At 44.0% G+C, this 23,043-nt stretch overlaps 2 protein-coding genes across 5 annotated transcripts in view; one reads left to right on the forward strand and one right to left on the reverse strand.

The window, feature by feature from the left end:
- Positions 1-18,219, forward strand: part of B4GALNT3 (beta-1,4-N-acetyl-galactosaminyltransferase 3) — a 63,408-nt gene extending 45,189 nt beyond the window's left edge. The window contains exons 6-21 of one of the 3 annotated variants that reach the window (XM_081926835.1): positions 1,149-1,249; positions 1,780-1,847; positions 3,430-3,508; positions 4,425-4,491; positions 4,978-5,121; positions 5,312-5,421; positions 6,664-6,764; positions 7,473-7,552; positions 8,363-9,135; positions 9,172-9,404; positions 11,144-11,439; positions 13,164-13,317; positions 13,759-13,831; positions 14,737-14,890; positions 15,611-15,737; positions 16,251-18,219. In XM_081926835.1, coding sequence (XP_081782961.1) covers positions 1,149-1,249; positions 1,780-1,847; positions 3,430-3,508; positions 4,425-4,491; positions 4,978-5,121; positions 5,312-5,421; positions 6,664-6,764; positions 7,473-7,552; positions 8,363-9,135; positions 9,172-9,404; positions 11,144-11,439; positions 13,164-13,317; positions 13,759-13,831; positions 14,737-14,890; positions 15,611-15,737; positions 16,251-16,356 — 2,666 coding nt within the window. In that variant the 3' untranslated portion in view covers positions 16,357-18,219. Of the gene's footprint in view, positions 1-1,148; positions 1,250-1,779; positions 1,848-3,429; positions 3,509-4,424; positions 4,492-4,977; positions 5,122-5,311; positions 5,422-6,663; positions 6,765-7,472; positions 7,553-8,362; positions 9,405-11,143; positions 11,440-13,163; positions 13,318-13,758; positions 13,832-14,736; positions 14,891-15,610; positions 15,738-16,250 lie in introns of all 3 variants that reach the window. The other 2 variants (XM_081926834.1, XM_081926833.1) reach the window with 2 other exon arrangements.
- Positions 18,220-19,236: 1,017 nt separating this feature from the next.
- Positions 19,237-23,043, reverse strand: part of NINJ2 (ninjurin 2) — a 46,339-nt gene continuing 42,532 nt past the window's right edge. For both annotated transcript variants that reach the window (XM_081927527.1, XM_081927528.1), the window contains exons 3-4: positions 21,327-21,507; positions 19,237-21,047 (exon numbers count right to left, since the gene is read on the reverse strand). In XM_081927527.1, the coding sequence (XP_081783653.1) occupies positions 21,338-21,507 (170 nt within the window). In that variant the 3' untranslated portion in view covers positions 19,237-21,047; positions 21,327-21,337. The remainder of the gene's footprint in view (positions 21,048-21,326; positions 21,508-23,043) is intronic.

Genomic DNA, 23,043 nt, shown 5'->3' on the forward strand with positions numbered 1-23,043 from the left:
ATGGGCCCAGGTTGGAGGGAATCTGATGAAAACAGAAGGATTTAATCCCGAACAAAACAACATTTTATGTTTTTTTATTTATTTCAGGTATTTATGTATTGTTTCCAGATTTTAGAAGGTGGTTCATTCTTATTCGATGCTCATTTGAAAAGAAACCTATTGGGGTTTCTCACAGATGAGCAGTAGGGAGCCTGAGACCCTCCAGATGTTGCTAGACTCCAAACTCCCTTAAACTGGAGTCAGCATGGAGCCAACGGTCAAGGATGATGGGAATTGTAGTCCAACAACATCTGGTGGACCATAGCTGCCTCCACCCTGTAGCAGAGAAAAGATGGGTGACACGCCTTTACAAAATCTTTTCCCATACTGCTGTTTCAAAACGTGTATAGCATAGCATCTCAACAAGTTTTCCGGAATTATTAGTGATGCCTTGACCCTTTATAATAATTCATTTGATGAGAACAAGGGGGACTGCTTGCAGTTTGCTTTCAGATAGCCCCATGCTGTACTTAGAAGTCGCAGCAATAAGGGCTTCAAAGTGTAGCAACCCCTGATGTCACTAGGATGTCAAGTGACTGTCAGGTGGGCATTCCAAGTGGCCTGCCAGGGGTGGGGAGATAATGAACTGACCTGCAGACTAGAAGAGCTTTGTCACTCTGGATATAGAGGTATTTAGCAGACTTCTTGGCAACCTTGTAAAACTCCCATCCTTTTGGGGAGCAGCCTTTGCCAACCAAGTGCCCTCCAGATGTTGGACCAGAGCTTGCAGCTGGCTAGGGCTGATGAGAGTTGTAGTCCAACAACCTATGGCAGGCACCACATATAAATCCTGTTGGATAAATAAATATATAACCAGATAAGTCCCAATTATTTCATCAGCAGTATGCATTCCAGTTTGTTGCAGTGCCCATGACAGGAGAGGAGAGTGCAACAAGAAAAGAGTAGGTCCGGCAAAGAAGAGTACTTGGAACATTCCTTTCCGCTCTCATAGCACAAAACTAGAGGTTTAGGTGTCTACATTCTGGTTCTCCTCCCCTTCCACCTTCAAAGGAGGGGTTAAGGCTTGCCTTCCATTGGAGAAGAAAGCCATTCTCTTCCAAACAGAATTTCCTAATGTACCAGTTAATCCCAGGAATCTCTCTCTCTAGGTGAGTTTCAGTTTGCCATTTCTGCCGACGACAATGCAGAGTTCTGGCTGAGTCCAGGCGAGAGCATCTTGGACCTCCAGCTGCTGGCAAGTGTTGGCAAGGTACAGTACCTGGGGCCTGGTGGGGCAGCAGCGATTGGCACTGTGGCCAATGTGCAAGCCTAGCAATGGTGTCGCAATCGGCAGTGAACTCCCTTGCAGGATATTGGACATCTACTGTTCTTTCAGCTTTGCTTTGCAACAGCTGGATACTGCTCTGCCTCAAGGTTCAAGAATGACTAAAAATACCAATCAACAGCACTGGATCCACAGGAACATAAGGCAAGCCTGCTGGCCTATAAGGCTAATGGCCCATCTCTTCCAGCACGGTGGCCGGCCAGATGTTTATGCAAAGCCTGCAAACTAGGCGTGAACACTCTGCCCCCCTGCGATTCCCAGCAACTGGCATTCAGAGGCATATAATGCCTTTTGACAATGGAGGTAGAACATAGCCAGCATATCCTTTAGTAAATTATTGAACACTTGCATTATTTAACTTGGGAAGAGCTCACAGCTGCTCAGTAAGCAAACAAGGTTGCAACTTCATCTGCTTGAGGAATAACGTAAAGGGGACTTTTTCTGTCTTTGTACAGACTGGGAAGGAATGGACGGCACCTGGGGAGTTCGGGAAATTCAAGAGCCAGAAGTCAAGGCCAGTGAAGTGAGTGAACTACTTAGCTGCTGCTTCTGTTTTGCCCAGCAGGCTGCAAGTCTACTCAGTTGTCACGGACCACCAAGGACCAATGCAGCCTCTTGCCCTGCATTAAACACAATTAGCATGCATTCTCCCATACTGATCTCCAAGTTTTTACAAATACTGTTTTAGAACATTGCAACTTCAAGTGTGTGTGTGTGTGTGTGTGTGTGTGTGTGTGTGTGTGTGTGTGTGTGTGTTTCCGGGGACAGTCCCCAGATTAACAAACCAGTCCCCTGACAAAATCCATCCATTCCGAATGAAGTTGAAAAGTGTCCCCAGATTCACTGGAAAAAATCTGGTAACCTTAGTGTAAGTAAATTAAGCTTTCTCCTTATCTGTAGTGTGCTCTGTGTGCTGCTTAAACCTTACAATAACTTGAGAGTGCCCCCTGGTGACTATTATCCGTATTTTCTAGGCAGAAAAATTAGTTTAATTTCTCTCTCTCTCTTACTTTTCTCTGATGAGATAAATTCCCCCTAAGATTCTCAATAATCAAATGGCAACTATGGATTCAATCAGCCAATGTTGTCCATGTCTAGGCTGCAATAATCATTTGAAAACTGTGCCATCTGAAAATTAGCCATCCACCCTGTCTTGTGTTGCTCCATTTCCCTGCTTTGAGGAACTGGAAATTGTGGCTTCTGTAACTCTTGAGCTGCATGCACAGCACATGTTTGAAGCACAGTCTCTTTTCCTGTGCTCCGGATGTTTCTTCTGCTTCTAGATAATCACACCCGCACCATACATGGCTCCCCCCATGAAAATATTGGGAACTGTAGTTCACAGAGCTGCAATTTCCAATACCCTTAACAAACTACAGTTCCCAGGATTCCTTGGGGAAGTCATGTGCTTTAAATGCATGGTGTGTACACAGTCCAAGGGGCTGAAGGCTCCACCATGACTCTTACCCAGGCAGGTGCTCTTGTATACGGCTAACCAGGGACTTCAGCTGTGGTTTTGAAGTTCCTGCCTGGATCACCATTTCCTTAGTTCCTGAGAGAGTCAAAAGGGTATAGAACTGCCCAGGAACCCAACCCAGGCAGCTGGTGTGGCAATCTCAACTCCTGAGGCAGGGATGGTTGGATCCAGTGACTCCATAGTTTCTAATCCTGCTGCTCCTCCAAGGACACTTCAGGTTATAGGTCTGGGCAGGTCTGAACTCTGTCAGTCTTTCAAATTGCACAGGTTGACACTGTCAGCAATGGCAGAAAGTATTCCCTGCCCTACATGGAGACTTTGCCATTAGACGAATTGACTTGTTCATTGCCTAATTTGAGCAGAGATGAAGGAAAATATAGAATTCAGTGGTTATATCCCTTAGCTGGAAGGAATAATTCGTCAAAGGCTTAAATAGAACTCCAACCCAGTTTGAGTTCTTGGAAGACATCACTGTACAGAACCAATAGAATCCACACACCCCCTTTTGACCAGAGTAGATACAGTCTTGTAGTCCAAAGTGATGTGGCTACTTCAGTTTCCGTAATTGCTTAAGTGGGGAAAGATGTTCTGCATTAATAGTGTTTCTTTGTCCACTTCCCTCTCGCAGGTTGTCTGCCATGAGCAAGTACTACTTTGAGGTGCTACACAAGCAAGATGACAAAGGAACAGACCATGTGGTAGTGGCAGTGAGTACTCAGGCTAGGGCTGCATTCAGATGGCACTTTATTTCATCATCCCGACATTTCCTTCCCAACTCATTTTTGCATTTTATGTGATCTTTCCCACATGCTCAGAGAAGACCAATTAATTGATCGTTTGAAATGTCTGACATACTCCTGAGTGTTGCATTGTTGTTTCTGTTTTTAATTTAAGAAGACTAGAAAATCATGTACATCAGGCAGATGACAAATACTAAATTCAATTGAGCAACCAAAACAGTAACTGCAATGTATTCTTCCAATACTGTACATCTAATAATGCCAAAAGCACACACTAAGCTATCTCAGAAGCAAGGATTAAATTAAACAATGAGTGTTATTTTTGATAGTTTTGCTCACCCGCTTTTCCCTGGATATTCCTCCTTTCTGAAAAGTCTCACTATCTTCATGCACAGTGTAATATATTAACAGGATCTGAAATTGGGAAAGGATTCCTTGACTTTGTAGATCACAATTGTATATTGTGTACTGAATTACCTTGCATCAGTCATGTATAAGTACAGAATAGGTTGGGGCTCTTAATAGTTGTGCAGAAGAGGAAATTTTAGCAAGGGCAGCCTCTTCTACACAACTATTAAAAGTACAGGAGCCCCCATGCTGTCTCATTTTGGCCACCAGACCTGTATAGCAGTCCACCAAGGCAACAAATCTCCTGGTTTTTCTGCTTTACCAATACCAATAGCAAACTTAGTTGGTCTCTAAGGTACTATTTTGTTTCAGCTTTTCTGCTTGCTAGAGATCTGTTAAACCACAATATGTAAGCAGTGGACTTTATATAGCTTGGCAAACTCCTAGTCGTGTGGGTCTGTTGTAGACAGATCTCTCTTTCCTTTCCTAATTGTCAAATTTATAAACTTTGAATGCATCCGTCTTCCTCTTTCAGTGGAAGCTGAATGACCCAGAAACCAAGTTTGCTGTTATTGACTCTGAATCCCTCTCCCTTTATGCTAGTAAGTATCTTCCCTTCCTGCCCCCCAGGACTAATAAGGCCAAATGGCCTTTTTGTTGCTTTCGGTCTTCCTTCCTTCCTATCAACAGAAAAGCTTTGCCTCTAACCGCAGTACATCCTAGGCAGATGCAGAAATATTGCACTATACCCTTCTTCACTTCATACCAGGTTTATTTCATAGGCTTTTGAGAGGCACTGAGCTTTGAGGGAGGGCAGAAAATAGCTTGGGAGGCTTGTGAAATGGGACTTGCATGTAATTTACTGAAATTTGGAATTCAGGTTGGGTTGCCAGATTAGCATTTAAAAATAAGGAGAACTTTGAGCTGTGAAATCCCTTGAAGCTTGTTAGCAGTATGTGACAGAATTGACAAGAGTTAGAGTTGCATGAAGAAGAATATATCCAGCTGTCCTAAGAAGGTAAATTATTCCTTCTTCCTTCCTACCCTTTCCCACTATTTCTCTCCCCACCCACCCTAATGTGCTTTAGATGAAACGCTTTTGAAAATGGACGAAGTTGGTCACATCCCGCAGACACTGGCTACGAATCCAAAAAAGATTGTGTACAATCAGGGTGCAATGGAGCACTCAGCTGACATGCTCAAGCCTGACCCCCGGGACACCATTTATAAATGTAAGCATCTAGCTTGCTGCCAGAGCATAGGATTGCAGCCTTAGATGGTTTTGCTTGGGGCTGATCTAGAGCATCTAGATACAAAAGAGAACAAGCTCCTATGTATTTAATGGTTAGTAGGAGCTCTCTCCCGACTGCTTTACGCCGATCTGCTTCTGTCATAGCCTCTCATTTATTTTCTGTTTCTCAGTGCCTCTCGTAAGGAAGTCGCAGTTGCGCAAGATCCTTCCAGACTGCCCTTACAAACCAAGCTACCTGGTCAATGGATTCCCTCTGGAGCGCTATCAAGGGCTTCAGTTTGTAAGTCTTAATTCTCAATTCAAGTCTTTGCCCAGCTTGCAGCTGCTGCTAACACTGAAGCTTAGGTCAAAGGCTGGCTTTCCTTTTAGGAAGCTGTGTGTAGTTGTCCACAGTGGCATGTGAAGTTAGTGGATCTATTGCTACACTGTCATTTTTGTGTGTGCTTGCATGAACTTTCTTTCAAAGTGGTAGCTGGATGTGAGCTCATGTGGTGATGCCCAAGCTCGGCAGCTAAGATTGCCTCTGTTTTGCTTGCTCTGCTCCTCTAAGTTCAAATGTATCTTCTCCACTTATCTTGGGGCCTTAGTAGGGGGCAGTTCAGTTTTGGTTGCCACACATTTGATTGGCCAAACACCAATGGCATTCATTCTTTCTCCAGTTTAGGCGCTAACTGGGATAACTTGCCACATTGAGTTTACACTTTCTTTTAACCAGTTCACCCAGATGAGAACATTCCTGTGACATGAAATAATGAATCTCTGTAGTGCAGAGCTTTCCAAACTTTTCATGTTGGTGACACACTTTTTTAGACATGCATCATTTTGCCACACAGTAATTCAGTTTTACTAGCAAACCGGAGGTTAAACTAACCACTTTCCAGCCCGCCCACCCTCCCGGAGGAGCGTGGGGCATGTTCACATCACACACCTACACACTGCAGCCGACACATGAATGTGTCATGACACATAGTTTGGAAAGCTCTGCTGTAGTGGATCAGTCAACATCTCAGACCTTAAATACCTTATGGGAAATGCAATTGATTGTTTTGAGCAGTACTTGATGGTCATTTGAATAGCATAGATGCTCAGTTACCCTGAAATTGCAGCTGCTGTCATGTGCTTCACTGTTTGTTTGTGTTACAGAAGAGTTAAACCCAGGGCTTTAAATGTTGTTCTTGTTAGCATATATCAGATACCTTTTTTCAATCTCAAAAATAAGGAAAAGAGCTTCTAAATGTTTACAGGTGGTTATCTCTCCTCTTTCGTTTTGGAATAAGTGACTACAAAATCAATAGCACAACCGTTGTCCTTGGTATGGAAAACTAAGCATCTCTCTCAAAATTCTACACATGTGTACAACAGTCAGTATAAATAAATCTGAGGCAAGTTTATTGATTTTGGGGCTAATAGACCTGAGCTGTGCTCTGAAAACTTTGGCTGTCCTTGATCACACAAAATAGTCCTGAAGTTTAGTTTTAGTACTGATATTTTTTGTGTGTGGACTCCTCCCCTCCCTTTCTAGGTCCATTTGTCATTTGTATATCCCAATGACTACACTCGTTTGACGCACATGGAGACACATAACAAGTGCTTTTACCAGGAAAATGAATATTTCCTGAACAGGTAAAGCCTTCCTTCTTGGTAACTGAACTCTGTTGCTTTGTCACTGGAAAGCAGGGGCTGAATTTTAGGAGAAAGGCATTTCACACCGGATTATTTCCTACGTGTTTTTCTACATGGAAGAGAGATCTGCATTGCCTTATGCAAGCAGAATCTAAAGCTGCTATTGTTGTTTGTTACAACCAAGGCCCTGTTCACTGCCCTCACTTATTCAGCTAGCATTTATTATTTGTTTCTGTATCTAGCATGGAGTCCATGTCAGCTTACAGTATATTTTTTGTTTCTGTCACTCAGTCCATGTAACTATATAAATCCCTCTTCCTTTTTATCTAAATATCTGGCTAGCCAAATGCACAAGATACTCCCTACCCAGAATATTTGTGCAAAAGAGAGTTCGCAGTACCAGTATTGCAAGAAATATTTTTAAAGAAGCTGCAAGATACTTTTGGAACTGAAAAATAAGTAGGTTGCATTGCCACAAGGTAGATTACAGGTGCAAGGGAATAGCATAAACATGCAACCCTCTACCTGCTACCTGCAGCCTGTAAGTAGTACAGTCCAAGCGGACTTTTACCACTTGATTCTACTGGTTGCATAAAATGACTCCCCTTAAGCAGAAGAGATGTTTAGCAGAGCAGAAATGTTGCATACTGGCTAAGCTTAAAGAGTGTGGCAATTGTAATGCCTGGGTTTGCTTTTTAACTCCTGCAGATTTGGATTCTCCAGGTATGTGAAAATGGACAAGCCAGAGGGGAGGAATTCAAATTCTGAGGAAACAACTAAGTTGCCAGGTATGGAAAAACCTGGAAAAGTTGTTTTATGGTTGACTAATGAGTGATAAAGAAGAGAGAGACTGCAATGGGCAGAATCGTAGGAGGTGGTTTCATATCTACATCAAACGAGGAACAACCAGAATGGGAAACATGGCTGACTAAGATGCTTAGTTCATATGGAAGCATATACCACACCCCTGTTCAAAATGCAACAGTTATAGAATCATAGAATTGCAGAGCTGGAAGGGACCATGATGGTCATCTAGTCCAACCCCCTGCAATGCAGGAATCTTTTGCCCAATGTGGGGCTCAAACCCACAACCTTGAGATAAAATGTCTCATGCCCTACCCACTGGGCTAAATGCATCAAAAGAGAAACCTGGGATGCCTGTATTTTTTCACCTATAGACTGGGGTATTGCTAAGTAGACTTGGGGCACAGGTTCATGACACAAATTTGCATATGCTAAATTTTTATATATGGATGCCTCTGGAAATTAAGATGATAGATGGCTGGAGTCTCACCAGTATTGCACTTTGAAGTGCATTCAGGCTGCATAAACACTGTACCTTTACAGCACATGAATTCCCCCAAATAGTCATGGGAACTGTAGTTTGTTAAAGGTGCTGGGAACGATAGCTCTGTGAGGGGGAAACACCAGTTCCCAGGATTCTTTGGGGGAAGCCATGTGCCTTAAATGTATGGTCTGTATGAAGCCCTGGTCACCATGTAAGTTGAGTTAAGAATTACTTCAAAATTAAGAAGAGAGAGAGAAAGAAAAAACAACAACCAAGGCACAATATATATAATTGTGTTTGATCTTTTCAGGCTATGAAGGAGAAAATTTTGATGATGCTCAGTATGAAGACCCAGATGACATGCATCCTCCATTAAGCTCCTCCAGACCCAAAGTGAAAAGAGCTCCCATCCTGGCAGCGGAGTACGCCAATATTTATGATTATTCCCCACTAAAGCCTCGGACTCTCCTGTCAGTGGCTGGGAAAGGTACACAGAGCAAAGCTGCTAAAAAGCGGGTAATGACATTGGTCAACCAGACCAACAATAAAACCATCCCAGAAATAAATTCACCAGTAGGAAGGTTGTATCTGAACAGCAGAAACCAAGAGAACTCTCCTCACCGTGACAGAAGTGCCCATGAGTTGCCAGCGACCAAGAGGAAAGGAGGAGATGAGGGCATGCAGACTAACAAAAGGACCAAAGGGATTGGGGAACAAAATCCCATCAGTCGCAGGGATTCAGCTGGAAGGATCCCAAGAGAGACTTTGGGTTTTAATGCAAATGGAAACATGGACCTGTCATCATTAGAAACCACAAAAACAAGGAGGCAATCCCAGGTGCTTGACAAAGGAGCAGGGAAGGCAGCCCTCCAGGAACAGCCTGCTCATGAGGACCAATGGCTTAACCAAGTAGATTCGTATATAGCCCAGCACAAGGCAGCAGATGCTGCGAATGTCATCTTAGGAAGAGTGGATCTGGATCCCCAGCCACCTGTCAGGACTGATTCTGCCCAGCCAACAGTGCACAAGGTGGAGGATGAAGAAAAGGTGGTGGTGGTTGAGGAACAGGAGGAAGAAGAAAAGGTGGCGGTGGTCGAGGAACAGGAGGAAGAAGAGGAGGAGGAGGTGGAAGGGGAGGTAAATGAAGAAGAGGAGTTTCGTTACATGCCTACATTTGACCAACTAGTGGACTGGCAGCAGACTTTCAGGGCAAGTAACTTGGACTTCCAGGTGCTGCGGACAGACTGGATTGACCTGAAGTGCAACACTTCGGGGAACCTGCTGTTAAAAGAGAAGGAAGCCCTTGAGGTCACTCATGCATTCCTAAAGAAGCTCAACCAGAAGAACAAAGGGTAAGCCAAAAGTCACCTTGCAGACTCTGGTCCTTATTAAGGCTGGCAACTGCAGCATGGAACAGACTCTTTGGGTCTGGATAGGTAGCTAAAAATGCTGTCAGATCTCATTGTGAAATGAGGACTGAGTCACTCTTCATCCTTAAAAGGGATGTTTGGATATGTTCTTCTGTAGTCTTGGGGAGCTAGGAATGAGCTCTGATTTCATCTGGTCTTTATCTTTTGGCATTTTCACTGTCACATTGAGTGCCACAGACTTAAACCTGGAACCTTTTTTTAATTCACTGCATTTATATCACACCTTTTCATCCAAGGAGCTCAAAGTGGTATACATGATTCTCTACCTCCTCATTTAATCCCCACAACAACCCTGTGAGGCTGAGAGGTAGTGACTGACCCAAGGTCACCCATGTCCAAGTGGGGATTTGAACCCTGGTCTCTCAGATCCTAATCCGACACTAACCACTACACCACTGACCTTACTCTCTGCATCAACAGAGTCAATAGCTGGAGGGTGGAGTTACAAGGAATTGAGTCCAGGGTGCTGACCTTCAGCTGCTTAGGGCTGGACCAGTCTCTCCTCAGCAGGTGACCTCCAGATTCTACAGGGCCCCAGCTGTCAACATCCCTGACCACCAGCCACATTGTCTGGCGCTGATGGGAGTCAGACAACATCTAGAGGGAGTCAGTTTAGGGACAGCTGGGTAGATCTGGCCAATGCTTAGTCCTAGTCACTAGACAAGCCCAGAGGGTCCTAAGGCCTGTGGCCAGTATGGCATGGTTGCAAAGCAAGGAAGGGCTGAAAGGGGGCTGTCAACACTACAGGTTGGGAATCTGCGGTGGGCTTTGGGTCTGGACTGCTTGAAGACCACTGTAGGATATTAGGCACGTTTGTTTGGGAGGCAGAAGTTGTCTTGTCTTGTTACAGAACTTGCCATTTTTATTTTAGTTTTGAAATGGTTGGTGGCTGAACATAGTTGGGGGAAAAACATTAGCATGGCGAAGGCTTTAGTATCTGGCTGATCTCTTGCAGTGAAAACAAAAATTAGGCAAGGGTACAGTGCAAATGTTTTGTGCATCAGGCCTGTGGACCTGGTGCTTGGTCAGACACGACCTAAGAACCTGGTGTGCAAATGTGGTACTGCATTAGAAAAGCCTGCTGGATCAGGCCAATGGCCCATCTAACGCAGCATCCTGTTCTCACACTGGCCAGCCAGTTGTGTGTGGGAAGCCTGCAAGCAGGATCTGAGCACAACAGCACTCTGCCAACCTGCAATTCCTCCACAAAGCTCAATACCACTTATGGAGAAGTATATCACAAACTAAATAACTCTGTATGTAGTTTCCAAAAAATCATTGTACAAGAAATTCAACACCTTCTTAAATGATGTTTACAATACCAAAATAATACACAACTCAATATCTCTAAGCCAAACCTGCAATTCCTAGCAATTGGTGTTCAGAGGCATACTATCTCTGACATTGAGCATAGCCATCACGGTTAGTAGGCATACATAGGAAGACACAATTCCTTCGTATAATAGGAGGACACCTTATACCAAGTCAGACCATTGCTCCATCCAGCTCAGTCTTGTCTGCATAGGTAGGGACTTCCCAAGTGTTCAAACTGGGAATGTTCCCAGGCCAATCCCTGGGGACGCCGGGGCTTGAACCTGGCACCTTCTGCATGCAACACATCTACTCTGCCACTGAGCTGTGGCCCTTCATGCCAATTTCAGGCGATTCCAACTGCTGCGCATCGTCAATGTAGAGAAGCGGCAGGACCACCTGCGAGGCAGCCGCTACCTTCTGGAACTGGAGCTGGTGGCACGGGATAAGCGCATTGTCCGTTTCTCAGAATACGTATTTGCACGGGACTGGCATGGTAGCAGCAGCGGTGAGGAGGAGGGTATTATGAAGGATCTGGCATGGGGCCGCCAGCGCCACTTGTTGGCCAGAAAAACTGAGCCAGCCCTGTGCTGGCCAGCAGGCTTTTCCTGGAACCATCGTGCCGTTGTCCACTTCATAGTGCCAGGTAAGCGGGATGTGATAGCTTTATGATCTTGTCAAAATAGCTGCAATGGAGAATGTTGGGATTTTGACTTCTGCCACCTGTACTTCACCTGGTAGAGGTGCTATATCAGGGAGATGAAAAGTCTCAACCTTATTTTCCCTTTGATTTTATATGCTGTATCCTACATTATAGAACAGTATTTTTAGTTCCCATCTGGGATGCAGGTGGCGCTGTGGTCTAAACCACTGGGCTCCCACTGCTCTGTCCTAGCTCCTGCCAACCTAGCAGTTCAAAAGCATACCAGTGCAAGTAGATAAATAGGTACTGCTGCGGCGAAAAGGTAAATGGTGTTTCTGTGCACTCTTGGTTCCGTCACGGTGTCCCATTGCACCAAAAGCAGTTTAGTCAAGCTGGCCACATGACCTGGAAAGCTATCTGTGGAAAAATGCTGGCTCCCTCGGCCTGAAAGCAAGATGAGCACCACAACCCCATAGTTGCCTTTGACTGGACTTAAGCACCCAGGTGTCGTTTACCTTTTCTTTCGTTAGTTCCCATCTGGCAACCTTAATTTTTCTTCTTCTAACTCTCAGTGACTGGTTAATGCCCCATGCTCTTTCTTATATTTCTTACACAGCATATTTTTATCATGTAGCTCAAATTGTCACATATCCTAAAATTCTCCTAGGACAAAATATCCATCTTAAGGTACTAAAACAGAATCGGTCGTCATATTTAGCTATATGATTTTGCTCCAGTTTCAGGTAACATCCGTCGAACTAAAGGAAATGTGATAAGTGTGTTTCACAGGAGCACAGAAAAGCCATAGGTGTGGGCTTTGGCTCTAAGAATCCAGCATCCTAAGAACTCAACAGCTGTGTTGGTGTTCTGTTTTGCTTTGTTTTGGTTTTAAGTTATGCATGAAAGGAGCTAAGCAGAGGTTTTCCTCCAGAAAAATTCTACTAGTCAAGGGGTGTAGTGTCTAGGTATTGAACCCCTCACAATCCTCATAACTAACCACAAATATATATATTTGTGTGTGCAATTTTTTTTTACCAAAATAAAGAGCAGAATATTGCAAAAGGAAGGAAGTAGTGAAAACATGCTTAATTTGGACAATTTGTTCTTAGCTTTTGTCACAGAACTTGGGTTCCCTTAGCGCAGAATCAATTTGGATAATTATTCTGCACTCACAGCCCTGGGTTGATGCCACAGTATCATAGAGCTATACTATTTAGAGAATTAAATGATGAAGCCTAGCAATTTTTTCCCTGATATTGGCCTAGATAGCCCACTAAAGACTCTGCCTATAGTTGGACAATACAAACTGGTCAGTGAAAAGCTTTCCTCTGAGCAAACTGCTTCATTATCTTCACTGCGCCTCTTTGTTTGCTGTATAGCAATAATGCTGTATATCTGTATTTGATAAATTAGTAAGCTCTTAAGCTGCCACAAGACTTCATATATTTTGCTGCAGCAGGCTGACATGGCTGCTCCTCTGGAAGCAGCTGCATTTGCATCTGTAGCTGAATAGGGATATGATGAGCAGCCTTATATTGAGTCAGACTCTATTCCATATAGTCTCGGGTTAGAGGTGTCAGCAATTGCATCTAGGGCCATGCCCATGTTTACTAGAACAGGAAGGAAATTGTGTATGTGTGTGTCTTGCCCCCTTGGGACACAACTCCATCCTTTAAAACCAACTCTGCCCTCATTCTGTTCTTCTCTTTCTTCCCGGTGCCAAACAGTGAAAAACCAGGCACGATGGGTGCTGCAGTTCATTTCTGACATGGAAGAGCTGTTCAGGGTTACTAAGGACCCCTATTTCAACGTCATCATCACAGACTACAGCAGTGACGATATGGATGTAGAAAAGGCTCTGAAAAAGTCCTCATTGCGCAGGTGAGAGCAGATTCATTGCATTTGCAAACAGGAACATGGGCCAGCATATTTGAAGCATATAAGGGACAGATGCAATAATAATAATCCTTATTCATAGAATCTTAGAGTTGGAAGGGACCTTGAGGGTCAACTAGTTCAACCCCCTACAATGCAGAAATCTCCACTAAAGCATCTATACCAGATGGTCACCCAACCTCTGTTCTACTGTCAAACAACTCTTACCATATACTTCTGTTGTTGCAGCCTAGAATAGCATTAACTGGTTTTACTGCTGCATCAGCCTGTGGTCTACTACAACCCCTTAGATCCTTTTCACACATACTATTGGAAAGCCAGGTGTCCCCCATCTTATATTTGTGCAGCTGATTCTTCCTGCCTAAGTGTAGAACCTTACAAAGCCTTACTTTGTCTGTAAAAACATAACCCATTTCTTGTCTTCAGGTACCAATATTTGCGGTTAACGGGGAACTTTCAGCGCTCCGCAGGCCTGCAAGCTGGGATAAACCTAGTGAAGGTGAGTGATAGCTGGCTAGGGCAGATGCTGTGAACTACAACTCCCATCCCCCCTGACCATTGGCCATGCTGGCTGAAGGTAATGGGAGTTGTGGTCCAAAGTGTATGGAAGGCAGCAAGCTGGGGAAGGCTGAGCTAAAGCGCCTCAGCTGCCAAATGTTAGGTAGTTTCGGAATGATTTAAAGGGGTTTAATGTAAGGTTTTCTTTGCTCTGGAGCTTTCTCTATGAAAACTAGCTCTGCAGCACTCAATTGGAGCAAATGTCAATCTGCAGAAAATCTGAATTGACATTTGTTCTGATGGGGTGCTAAAGAGTGGGTTGGCAGGGGGCAAAAATAATCAGCCTTGCCTGCTCTGACTCTCTACAGCAGCCTTTCTCAACCTTGGGTCCCCAGAATGTTTTGGGACTACAGCTCTCATCAACCCTAACTAGCAAGGCCAGGGCTCAGGGATGATGGGAGTTGTAGTCCAACAACATCTGGGGACCCAATGTTGAGAAACCCTGCTCTTGGGTTTCAGGTGGGATAATCCAAGCCTTATCTGGAGATGATAGGGATTGGGGCCTTCTGCAGGTAAGACAAGATGCTCTATGGCTGAATGAACATAAACCACATGGAAGTAGATGTAGGTTAAATATTTGGGTTCATCTTTCTAACTGAAAGAGTGGTTCATCCATAAAAAAAAGTCTGCCTATAGTAGTGGAAACTCTTTACACACACACATAAATTCAGGTATCTGACAGGTTTGTTCTGCATATAAGAAGTTGTCTTGGAGCTGGAGGGTGTTGCATGATGTTGTGTGATGTTCACATCTTCCTTGAATGGGCGTTTCTGTGAGCCTTTCCCCACGCGCACGAGTGTACTGTGGATAACGACCTGACTGCTCCGTTTCTCTGCTTAATTACAGGATTCGCACAGCATCATTTTCCTGTGTGATCTTCACATCCATTTCCCGTCAGGGATCATTGACTCCATTCGGAAGCACTGTGTGGAAGGGAAAATGGCCTTTGCACCTATGGTTATGAGGCTCCACTGTGGTGCATCCCCAAAATGGCCTGATGGTGAGGTGCTGCAGGGAGGTTTTTTGCACAAAACCCATATTCTTCTGGTCATCTTTCTTCCTCATTATCGCAAACAGATTTTTCTACAGTTCATAGTTTAGCCTTGTAGAGATGGTTAAAACAGCGGTTTCATAACAGAGGGGGGAAGGTCTAGGACAGACAAGGAAAATATTCTGTATAGAAGGTTTGGTAGAATCTTTGTCAGCCCAAAGTCAGCAGTCCTTTCTGGGCCCATGTGCTAGTGGTGGCTTGGGGTGGAGAGAGGCAGAAGTGGGTGGGGAAAGGAATGTACAGTACTTTCCTTGGTTGGCTACTTTTTATGCATAATCATACATTCCTCTCTACCCTCCTTCCAGGCAAGTAGGAGGCAGTATCAGAATTCCAGGACACATTCCTGCCAGGCAAAACCACTCAGGTCAGGGAGGGTGCAAAGCAGGGATCAGTGAGGGATGTGGCCTGGGGAGATTCATGAGGACTGCAGTTAGCCCTTCCATCCCCAAGTCCTGAAGTTCTTCATTCCGGCATCCTATTACTTCCCAATGAAGAGTGGTTGCAACTCATTAGGATGTGTGTGTGTGTGTAGAGGATTTTAGTTGGATCTTTCCCTATTAATCTGTTACATGTCTGGACCAGTGGGTGCCACAGGTTAGTCTGAGAACTTTAATTTTTACTAATAAACCGTGTAGATGTGGCTGATGCTTTTCTGTTTCGCTTTCATAGGCTACTGGGAAGTGAACGGCTTTGGCCTCCTGGGTATATACAAGTCAGATCTAGTTCGCGTTGGAGGCATGAACACCAGAGACTTTGGGGAAAAGTGGGGAGGAGAGGACTGGGAACTCCTGGACCGGTGAGTGAAGATGTGCAGCAGCAACTGGCTTTGGGTTCTCTTCTCATAGGAACATAGGAAGCTGCCTTATACTGAATCAGACCATTGGTTCATCTAGCTCAGTAATGATGGGTGAAGTCTAAGAGGAAAAGCACAATGTGGAACAACTAGCCATTAAAAGCAATTAACCAAACCACTATTAAGCACTAAGTTTCATCCTCGTAAAAAACTTCCTCCTACACGCAAACAGAGCAATCATATATTCACTCACAAGTAAGTCCCATTGGTCCAATAAAAACCCACTGCCACTGAAGTGTCCCCCTTACTCTTAGTTGGAGGGGTAGTTTCCTGTGGCTGCCATTCCCAACTTCCCACCCTCCTGATCACTTGCTTAATCAGAGTTTAGAGTCCTGATCTTGACCTGGCCCATGGTGCTTTAAAGATTCCCCCACCCTCCCAATCCAAGCTCCACAGAAGCAGGCAGTCCTAGTTAGCATCTCATTCCAATCTCTCTCCCTCCCTCTCCTCCCACAGGATCTTTCAGGCTGGCCTGGAGGTGGAACGACTCTCTCTCAGAAACTTCTTCCACCATTTCCACTCCAAGCGGGGCATGTGGAACCGACGGCAGCTGAAGATGTGAGGAACATTTGCACTCGCAGTGCAGACTTTATGCAGGCATGTCGAGGAGAATCCTCCAGTACCACAGAAGTCAGAACATGAATTTAGGCGTTATGAGAAAATAAGTTCAGGCGCAGAACTGAGAGTTTTTATCTTGTGAGAAAAATGAAAATGGGAAGAAAATGATCCTACCTCTAGTGTCTTACATCCACGACAGCCATCTTTTTAAGAGCACAAAACCAAACTTTCTCACCAGCATGTCACAGATGCACTTCTGGGAAGCAAAAAGGACACATAGGAAGCTGCCTTCCTCTACGTCAGACCAATTGGTCCATCTTAGCCCAGTATTGTCTGCACTGACTGGCAGCGGCTCTCCAGGGCTTCAAGCAGGAAACATTGTCAGCCCTACCTGGAAATGCCGCAGATTGAATACAGGACCTTCTGCCTAAAAAGCAAGTGCTCTACCACCAAGCTATAACCCTTCCCCTTTCCTCTTCCCCTGCATCATCCCTCTGCCTCAAAAGCCTCTTTTTGTGGTGCCTTCCTACTTCTTCCGAGGTTTTACTGAAATGCTTTCACTTCTTAGAAGCATCAGTAATGCCGCAGTTCTCTGGTCAACGGGTACAAATGAAAAGGAGTGCCTTCCACAGTGTGTTAGAAAGAGGAATATAGCCTCGTTATGTGTAGTGTGAGTTGTTTTTAATGATGCTTCTTTTTTTGAGATACTTGAACAAAAACTGTGTCCTGAAATCCATGCCTTTGGACCAAAGTCACTCTGATATGTGGGCTGTGTCCGATTACCTGTGCATAAGCCCAGCCAGGACACACTAAAGGGGCCTAGCGGATTCTTCTCCTCACTTAATGCATATTGTGCTCTGCTCAGGTACAGCAAAAAGAATTATGTTGAAGCCTTCACCTTGTGGCTTGCCTGCATCTGTATTTCTCAATAAGCGGCCTCTCTCTCTCTCTGTCTCTTACCATTAAGCTGGGTCAAAACCCTGTTAGGACTTGAGATAGGTTTTTGGCACAGAATTGTGTTTATCCTGACAGTCATATGAAATGGGGAAAACAGGGAACTGGAAATATGAACTTGAGACAACAACCCTTGAATAGCCTAGAACTCAAGAGATTAATTTACAGCAGGAATAAGGAAACTGTGGCCTCCCAGATGTTGTTGGGCTACAACTGCCTTCATCCCTACCTAGCAGGACCAGTGGTTAGGGATGATGGGAACTGTAGTCCAAAACCAGCTGGACACCCAAGTTTGGGAAATGCTGATCCCTGACAACTGGCCATGCTGATCAGTTGGGGTTCTAACAACATCTGAAGGGCCAAAGGTTCCCCACCCTCATTTACAGTGCAATCCTGGGCATATATTTTAGAAGTCCCATTGAGTTAAATAGCTTTTATACACTGTCCTCCCACCCCTTCTATTTATTTTGTAGTTTTAATGTTGGTTTGTTTGTACTCTGATTTTAATGTGTTCCAAGCCACCCAGAGGCGGGGGAAATAATCTTTTGCGAAGGACAAAATATATTTTTTAAAACTAATTGATAAATTAAGGTTATGGTTTTGTTACTATGTTTTGGTACTGATTATGTATGAAGACCAGGTGTCCTTGCATCAGAAAATATGTAAGAAAATGAGCTATCTACGCTGCAGTTTTGGAAGCAGTGGGAAGAAGTTGTGCTAACTCAAAGTCAGATTTGGGCCTGACACCTTCAGGAAACAAACCAGTCCTTAAAGCAGGTCACACAAAATGGGTAACAGCTGTGTGTAAAATGAGGAGCTGAGTTGGTTCATTGATGAAGGTGGGTTAAAGTGTGTGTGTGTGTATGTGTGCCAAATGATAATGGGAATGGCATTTTCTGTCTCTGGAAACATATGAGTTTCCAGTCTCCTTTCTTTTTTTAACTCTTTCTTCACCCACTGTAACCCCACCCCCATGCAGCATAAAATTATTGTAGTTTTTCAAGCCTCAGTGTGGAGAAGGAGGGGATGAGGCAAGGAAAGGAGGATGTGGGTTGGCCTGTGGGTCAGTGGTCCCCCCAACCCAATTTAAAAACAAAGTACAGTGGTGCCTCGCAAGACGAAAAGAATCCGTTCCGCGAGTCGGCTTGGGAAAAGGGGGGGGAGGAAAAAAACCCCGCAGGAACTCGCAAGACATTTTCGTCTTGCGAAGCAAGCCCATAGGAAATTCGTTTTGCGAAGCACCTCCAAAACGGAAAACCCTTTCGTCTAGCGGGTTTTCCGTCTTGCAAGGCATTCGTCTTGCAGGGCACCACTGTAAACCTCTTTCTTCAGAACTATTATTTAATCCTGTTTAAATGTGTGCAGATTTCATTGATTCAACAATATCTTTTTGACTTGGTGACACACAGATGCATAAACATCAAACGCTGGATGTGTGTATCAGGATTGGGTTTTGCTATGAAGTCAAAGAAGGAAATTCTAAGGACCTATGCTGAAAGGACTTACCTGTCTGAATCTATTGTTTGTTTGTTCCAGTGTCATCAATGTCACCTTCACTGAAGTACCTCTACACCTTTTATAGCTTGTGTGAATATCTGAAATGTTCTTTGGTATATTTAAATTGAAATGTGTGCCTTATTGACGAGTCCCAAACCTTTTCTTACTTGCAAGAGGAAGCATAAGTGCCTCCGTTTACAAATACAGATTCCTTACAGAAAATGTGTGTGGTGTCTTTTTCTGACTCTCAAATGCCTGCCTGCAAAGTGGACCAATCTAATGTGAAATTTTTGCATATGGGATCTGTCTCCTCTTCTGTATCTGGGTAGCTATGTACTATTCTATAAAAGGATATAAAAAAAAGATGTTTAGTGCTTAAGATTTTCATTCACTGTCTGCATTGCGTAATTTGATATATAGACCAAGTCACACCTTTGGATAAAATATACTTTAATAAATAAAGAGAAAGCAAATAGTTGGAATATGCAAAAGATGCACCAGTTCTAAGTGGGATGAGAAAATTGCAAGTCCTTTATAAAATATTGTAAGAGTGGCTAAGGACAGCATGGGGGTAACTTTCAGGAGCAATGCACTGTTTACAAAAATCAAGGTTAACTTGTACAGCTTTAAAATGCTTTGCATTACTATGCATAGTATTATTGCCACCAGCAGAGGTTTATAATGCAATTTATTTTTTGCCACATGCAAGCTGATGTTCTGTATTTCCACTATAATCCTAGTTTTATACCTTTTGTGTACATATGTACACACACACACACAAATACACTTTTTATTTTATTTAAATAACAGAATTTGTATACAGCTAAATTGCAAAAAACTAAGCAGTTTTACATAATAATTTACACCCATAGAGGAGCAGGACTAAGTACATAGAAACTATGGGAATCTTGGCTATTCAGGAGCTCCAGCAAAATAACAGGAGTTTCAGCTAGTTGCATCAGAGCCTCTGCACCACCACTGATTACTGGATCAGGGTAACATAATGCTCTTCATTTAATAATTGCATTTCTCAATGTTTTAGTAGCTGGGGCAGACTCTCTGAGCTAAAACTGGAGGTACACTTCTCTTTTTTACTTTTATGGTAATAACTGTCCACCCTCAGAGGAGCCAACAACTTGTGCTCCTGTGTGAGTCACTATTTGGGGCCGGTCATTCTGTTGCATCCCATCACTGAGAGCAGTTGATCCCATTACACAACAAAGAAACAAAGTCTCATCCGGAGACATGCATCCCACGCTAATTCATGCTCAGGTGGACGCAAAGCAAGAGCAGTGAATCAAAAAGAAACACAGCGGGCAGCCTCTTCTCTGGGTGGATGCTGCGTGCTTATACAAGATGGCTTGGTCTGCAATGCTAACTCCACTCCCCTGGCAGCAAGCCCCACTGAATTCAGCAGGACTGACTTCTTAGCAGTTGTGGTTAGGACTGCAGCCTTAAATCATTTTTTTCTCCTGCTTTGCAAATCTGTCTTCATCTGACAACTTAGTGTCCTCTTGGACAAAATTTGAACTAGTGACCTAGCACCTGCCCCTTACCAATTGTGCTCATTTGTAATTCTCTTCCAATGTTTTATTTTGATACTGTTGTCCCTGTCGCTTACATTGACTGCTGCTGCCATTGATGGAGTACATCAAGTTGAATCACTGTGGGCTGCTCCTTTCCTGGTGGGAGCTGGGAAGCTCTAGCTGAACGCAATCTTCTGAATTGCAGAGGAATCTCATTACAGCCAGGGGCTGAGAACATTTTTCATACAGTCCCTTCTGGGTCAGAGACAAAGAAGAACTTTTTTTCATGTGTATGGTAGGCTAGTTTTTACTTACACTCACACTAACTGAAAAAGGGTGCAGAGTAGGGCCAGTGGGTGATGTAAGCTGGGGAAGAGAGGAGTGTTCAGCTGAGGAAGAAGTCTAACCTGGGGAGAGTCCGAGAAAGGCCTGGAGGGCTGCATTTGGCTCTCTGACCTGAAATTCCCCACTACTCCATTACAGGAGACAAACATCATTATGGGTTGAGATCAGGAGAGGCTGCTGTCAAGATCAGCTGAAAAATTATTCACCTCTTCAGAGCTGTAAACATGTTGCAGAAGTAGCCCACAAGGAGCAACTGATGTACTTTCAATAGGGTTCACCCAGGCAGTTGTGTATCTTAAATGGATCATCAAGTCTGAGATCAATAAGGCTATGCGGAAAGGCATTCCAGCTATCTTCTACCATGTGCTCCAGCCTGCAAGGAAAAACAAGAGGCTCAGGCAGGTTGTGCATCTTACTGTTGATGGTGACAAGGATCAGACTCCTCTGCTGTGGAACTGTCTCCCTAGAGATAACCACCCTTTTCATATTTGGGGGGGAGAGAAAGAGAGAAGAACTGCCATCATCCCACTTCATTACTTATGAACTGCCTAAGAATAATGATTGATGGAGTATTCTATGTCCAAATAAGCAAAAATGGATGGTGAGTGTTTATCTGTCCAATCTGGAAGCATAAGACTCGCTCTTTTCTTACCCTTCCAAGGCTTAGTAGATTCTTCGACCACCATAAATGCTAGGATAGAGACCCGTCTTCTGCACACCAAAAGCGGTAATGAAGATATTGACGATGACTATGATGAAGACTAGGATTGTGGCGATGTTGTTGAGCAAATTCAGGCGCTGCTGCTTTGTCACGTCGTTCAGGTTCATCCGAGCTATGAAAAACAAAAGACAAAACCAAGACAGAATTCAGAGAAAACTCTTCTGCTCACTACATTCTGCAGAAGGTGTGCCACCACCACCATTATTATTCTCTTAAATGTTCAATAGGCTTATATTTTATTTCCTCCAATAAGGTAAGGTCAGGAAACACAGTTTTACACACTATTCCTTTCCTTCCACCTGGGAGGGCGGAGCCTTGATTGACTCCAGCTACAAAAGCTGAGGCTGCCAAACAGACACTTGGGCTGGGGTCTCGTTGCTCTTATTGATATATTGATGTGTGTGTTATCTTTGTGCAATTTTTGATGTTTTATTTATGACTACTTTTGTTATGTTTGTGTTTATATGAATGTGTCCATGCCAGCTGCCATGAGCATGGTTTTAATTATGGAAGGCAGCATACAAATAAAATGATGATGGTGGTGGTGGTGATGAAACAATGCCTGGGTCAAACTCTTCCAGCGAGATTCTTATCTAAGTGTCATTTAAACCACAGATGAAATGGCTATGCTTCCCTTCTCTGCTCTGCAGCCTGGTGCAACGTTAGGATGTTGCCTGCCTCCTTGAGTTGAAAATTTACTTATAAAAAAAAATCTGTGACCTAATTTTGCCCATGAGTACAGCTTTAAGTCCTTTTCATATTTCCGTGAGTTTTCTGCCTGATTGCTGTGGTTTAGAGAAAAGGGTGGCTAATGTCCTTTAATGGTTGGTGTCCAGCTGTGCCAGCCACAGCTTTCATTTGGAAAAAGCGTGTTCAAGGCAAAGAATGGCCTGGAAAATGCCTCTCAACAGAAGCCAATGGCTAGGGGGAAAACCTGGAGATTTCTCTGGAAGATACGGAGAGCTAAAACCATGTTTTCCCACCCTAGGTCCAAGTGGGAAGCTGTAGTTTGGGAAGGATGGCGAGAGACATGGAAGCGGAGAGCTAGCCAAAGTCTAAAAAGGCTTGGACAAGGAGCTTTTAAGCATGGCTCTATGCCTGGAAAGAGCAAGGCAAAAGGTAGGTGTGGATAAGCCTTAAAATTGGCTACAACCCTCAGGTTTCCAGGGATCTTTCCCACAAAAAGGAAGCTAAATCCTGCCCTTCTTTATTGATGCACAAATATACACCTGAAAAGTCAAGCATGAGTGTGCAAAAAATGTTCTGGAAAGCATGTTTATTGTCCAGGTTACACTCTTCACAGAGCTAGGACTTGCTGTGCTCAGTGACAAAAAGTGGTTTTCTTACAGCCTTCTCTAGCCTGGTGTCCACACCCTGGTATTTTGGACTACATCTCCCATTAGTTCTAGTGAGCTCAGCTGTATGATGCTGGGGCGGCTAGGAATTGTAGTCCAAGCCATTTAGAGGGCACCAAATTGAGGAAAACCTGCTGTGGTCTGTTGCTTTGTGCAATGCCTTAGATGCAGCCACCTCTTCAGTGTGGGCTAACTCTAAAACCAAAGGCAACAATCCAAAATGGCGAGGACCCTTTTAATTTTTTTTAAAATAAAGCAGACTACATCCAGCCTTTGCGAATCTGGTGCCCTCC

Source organism: Podarcis melisellensis (assembly GCF_964234715.1).
Source record: "Podarcis melisellensis genome assembly, chromosome: 10".
NCBI lineage: Eukaryota > Metazoa > Chordata > Lepidosauria > Squamata > Lacertidae > Podarcis > Podarcis melisellensis.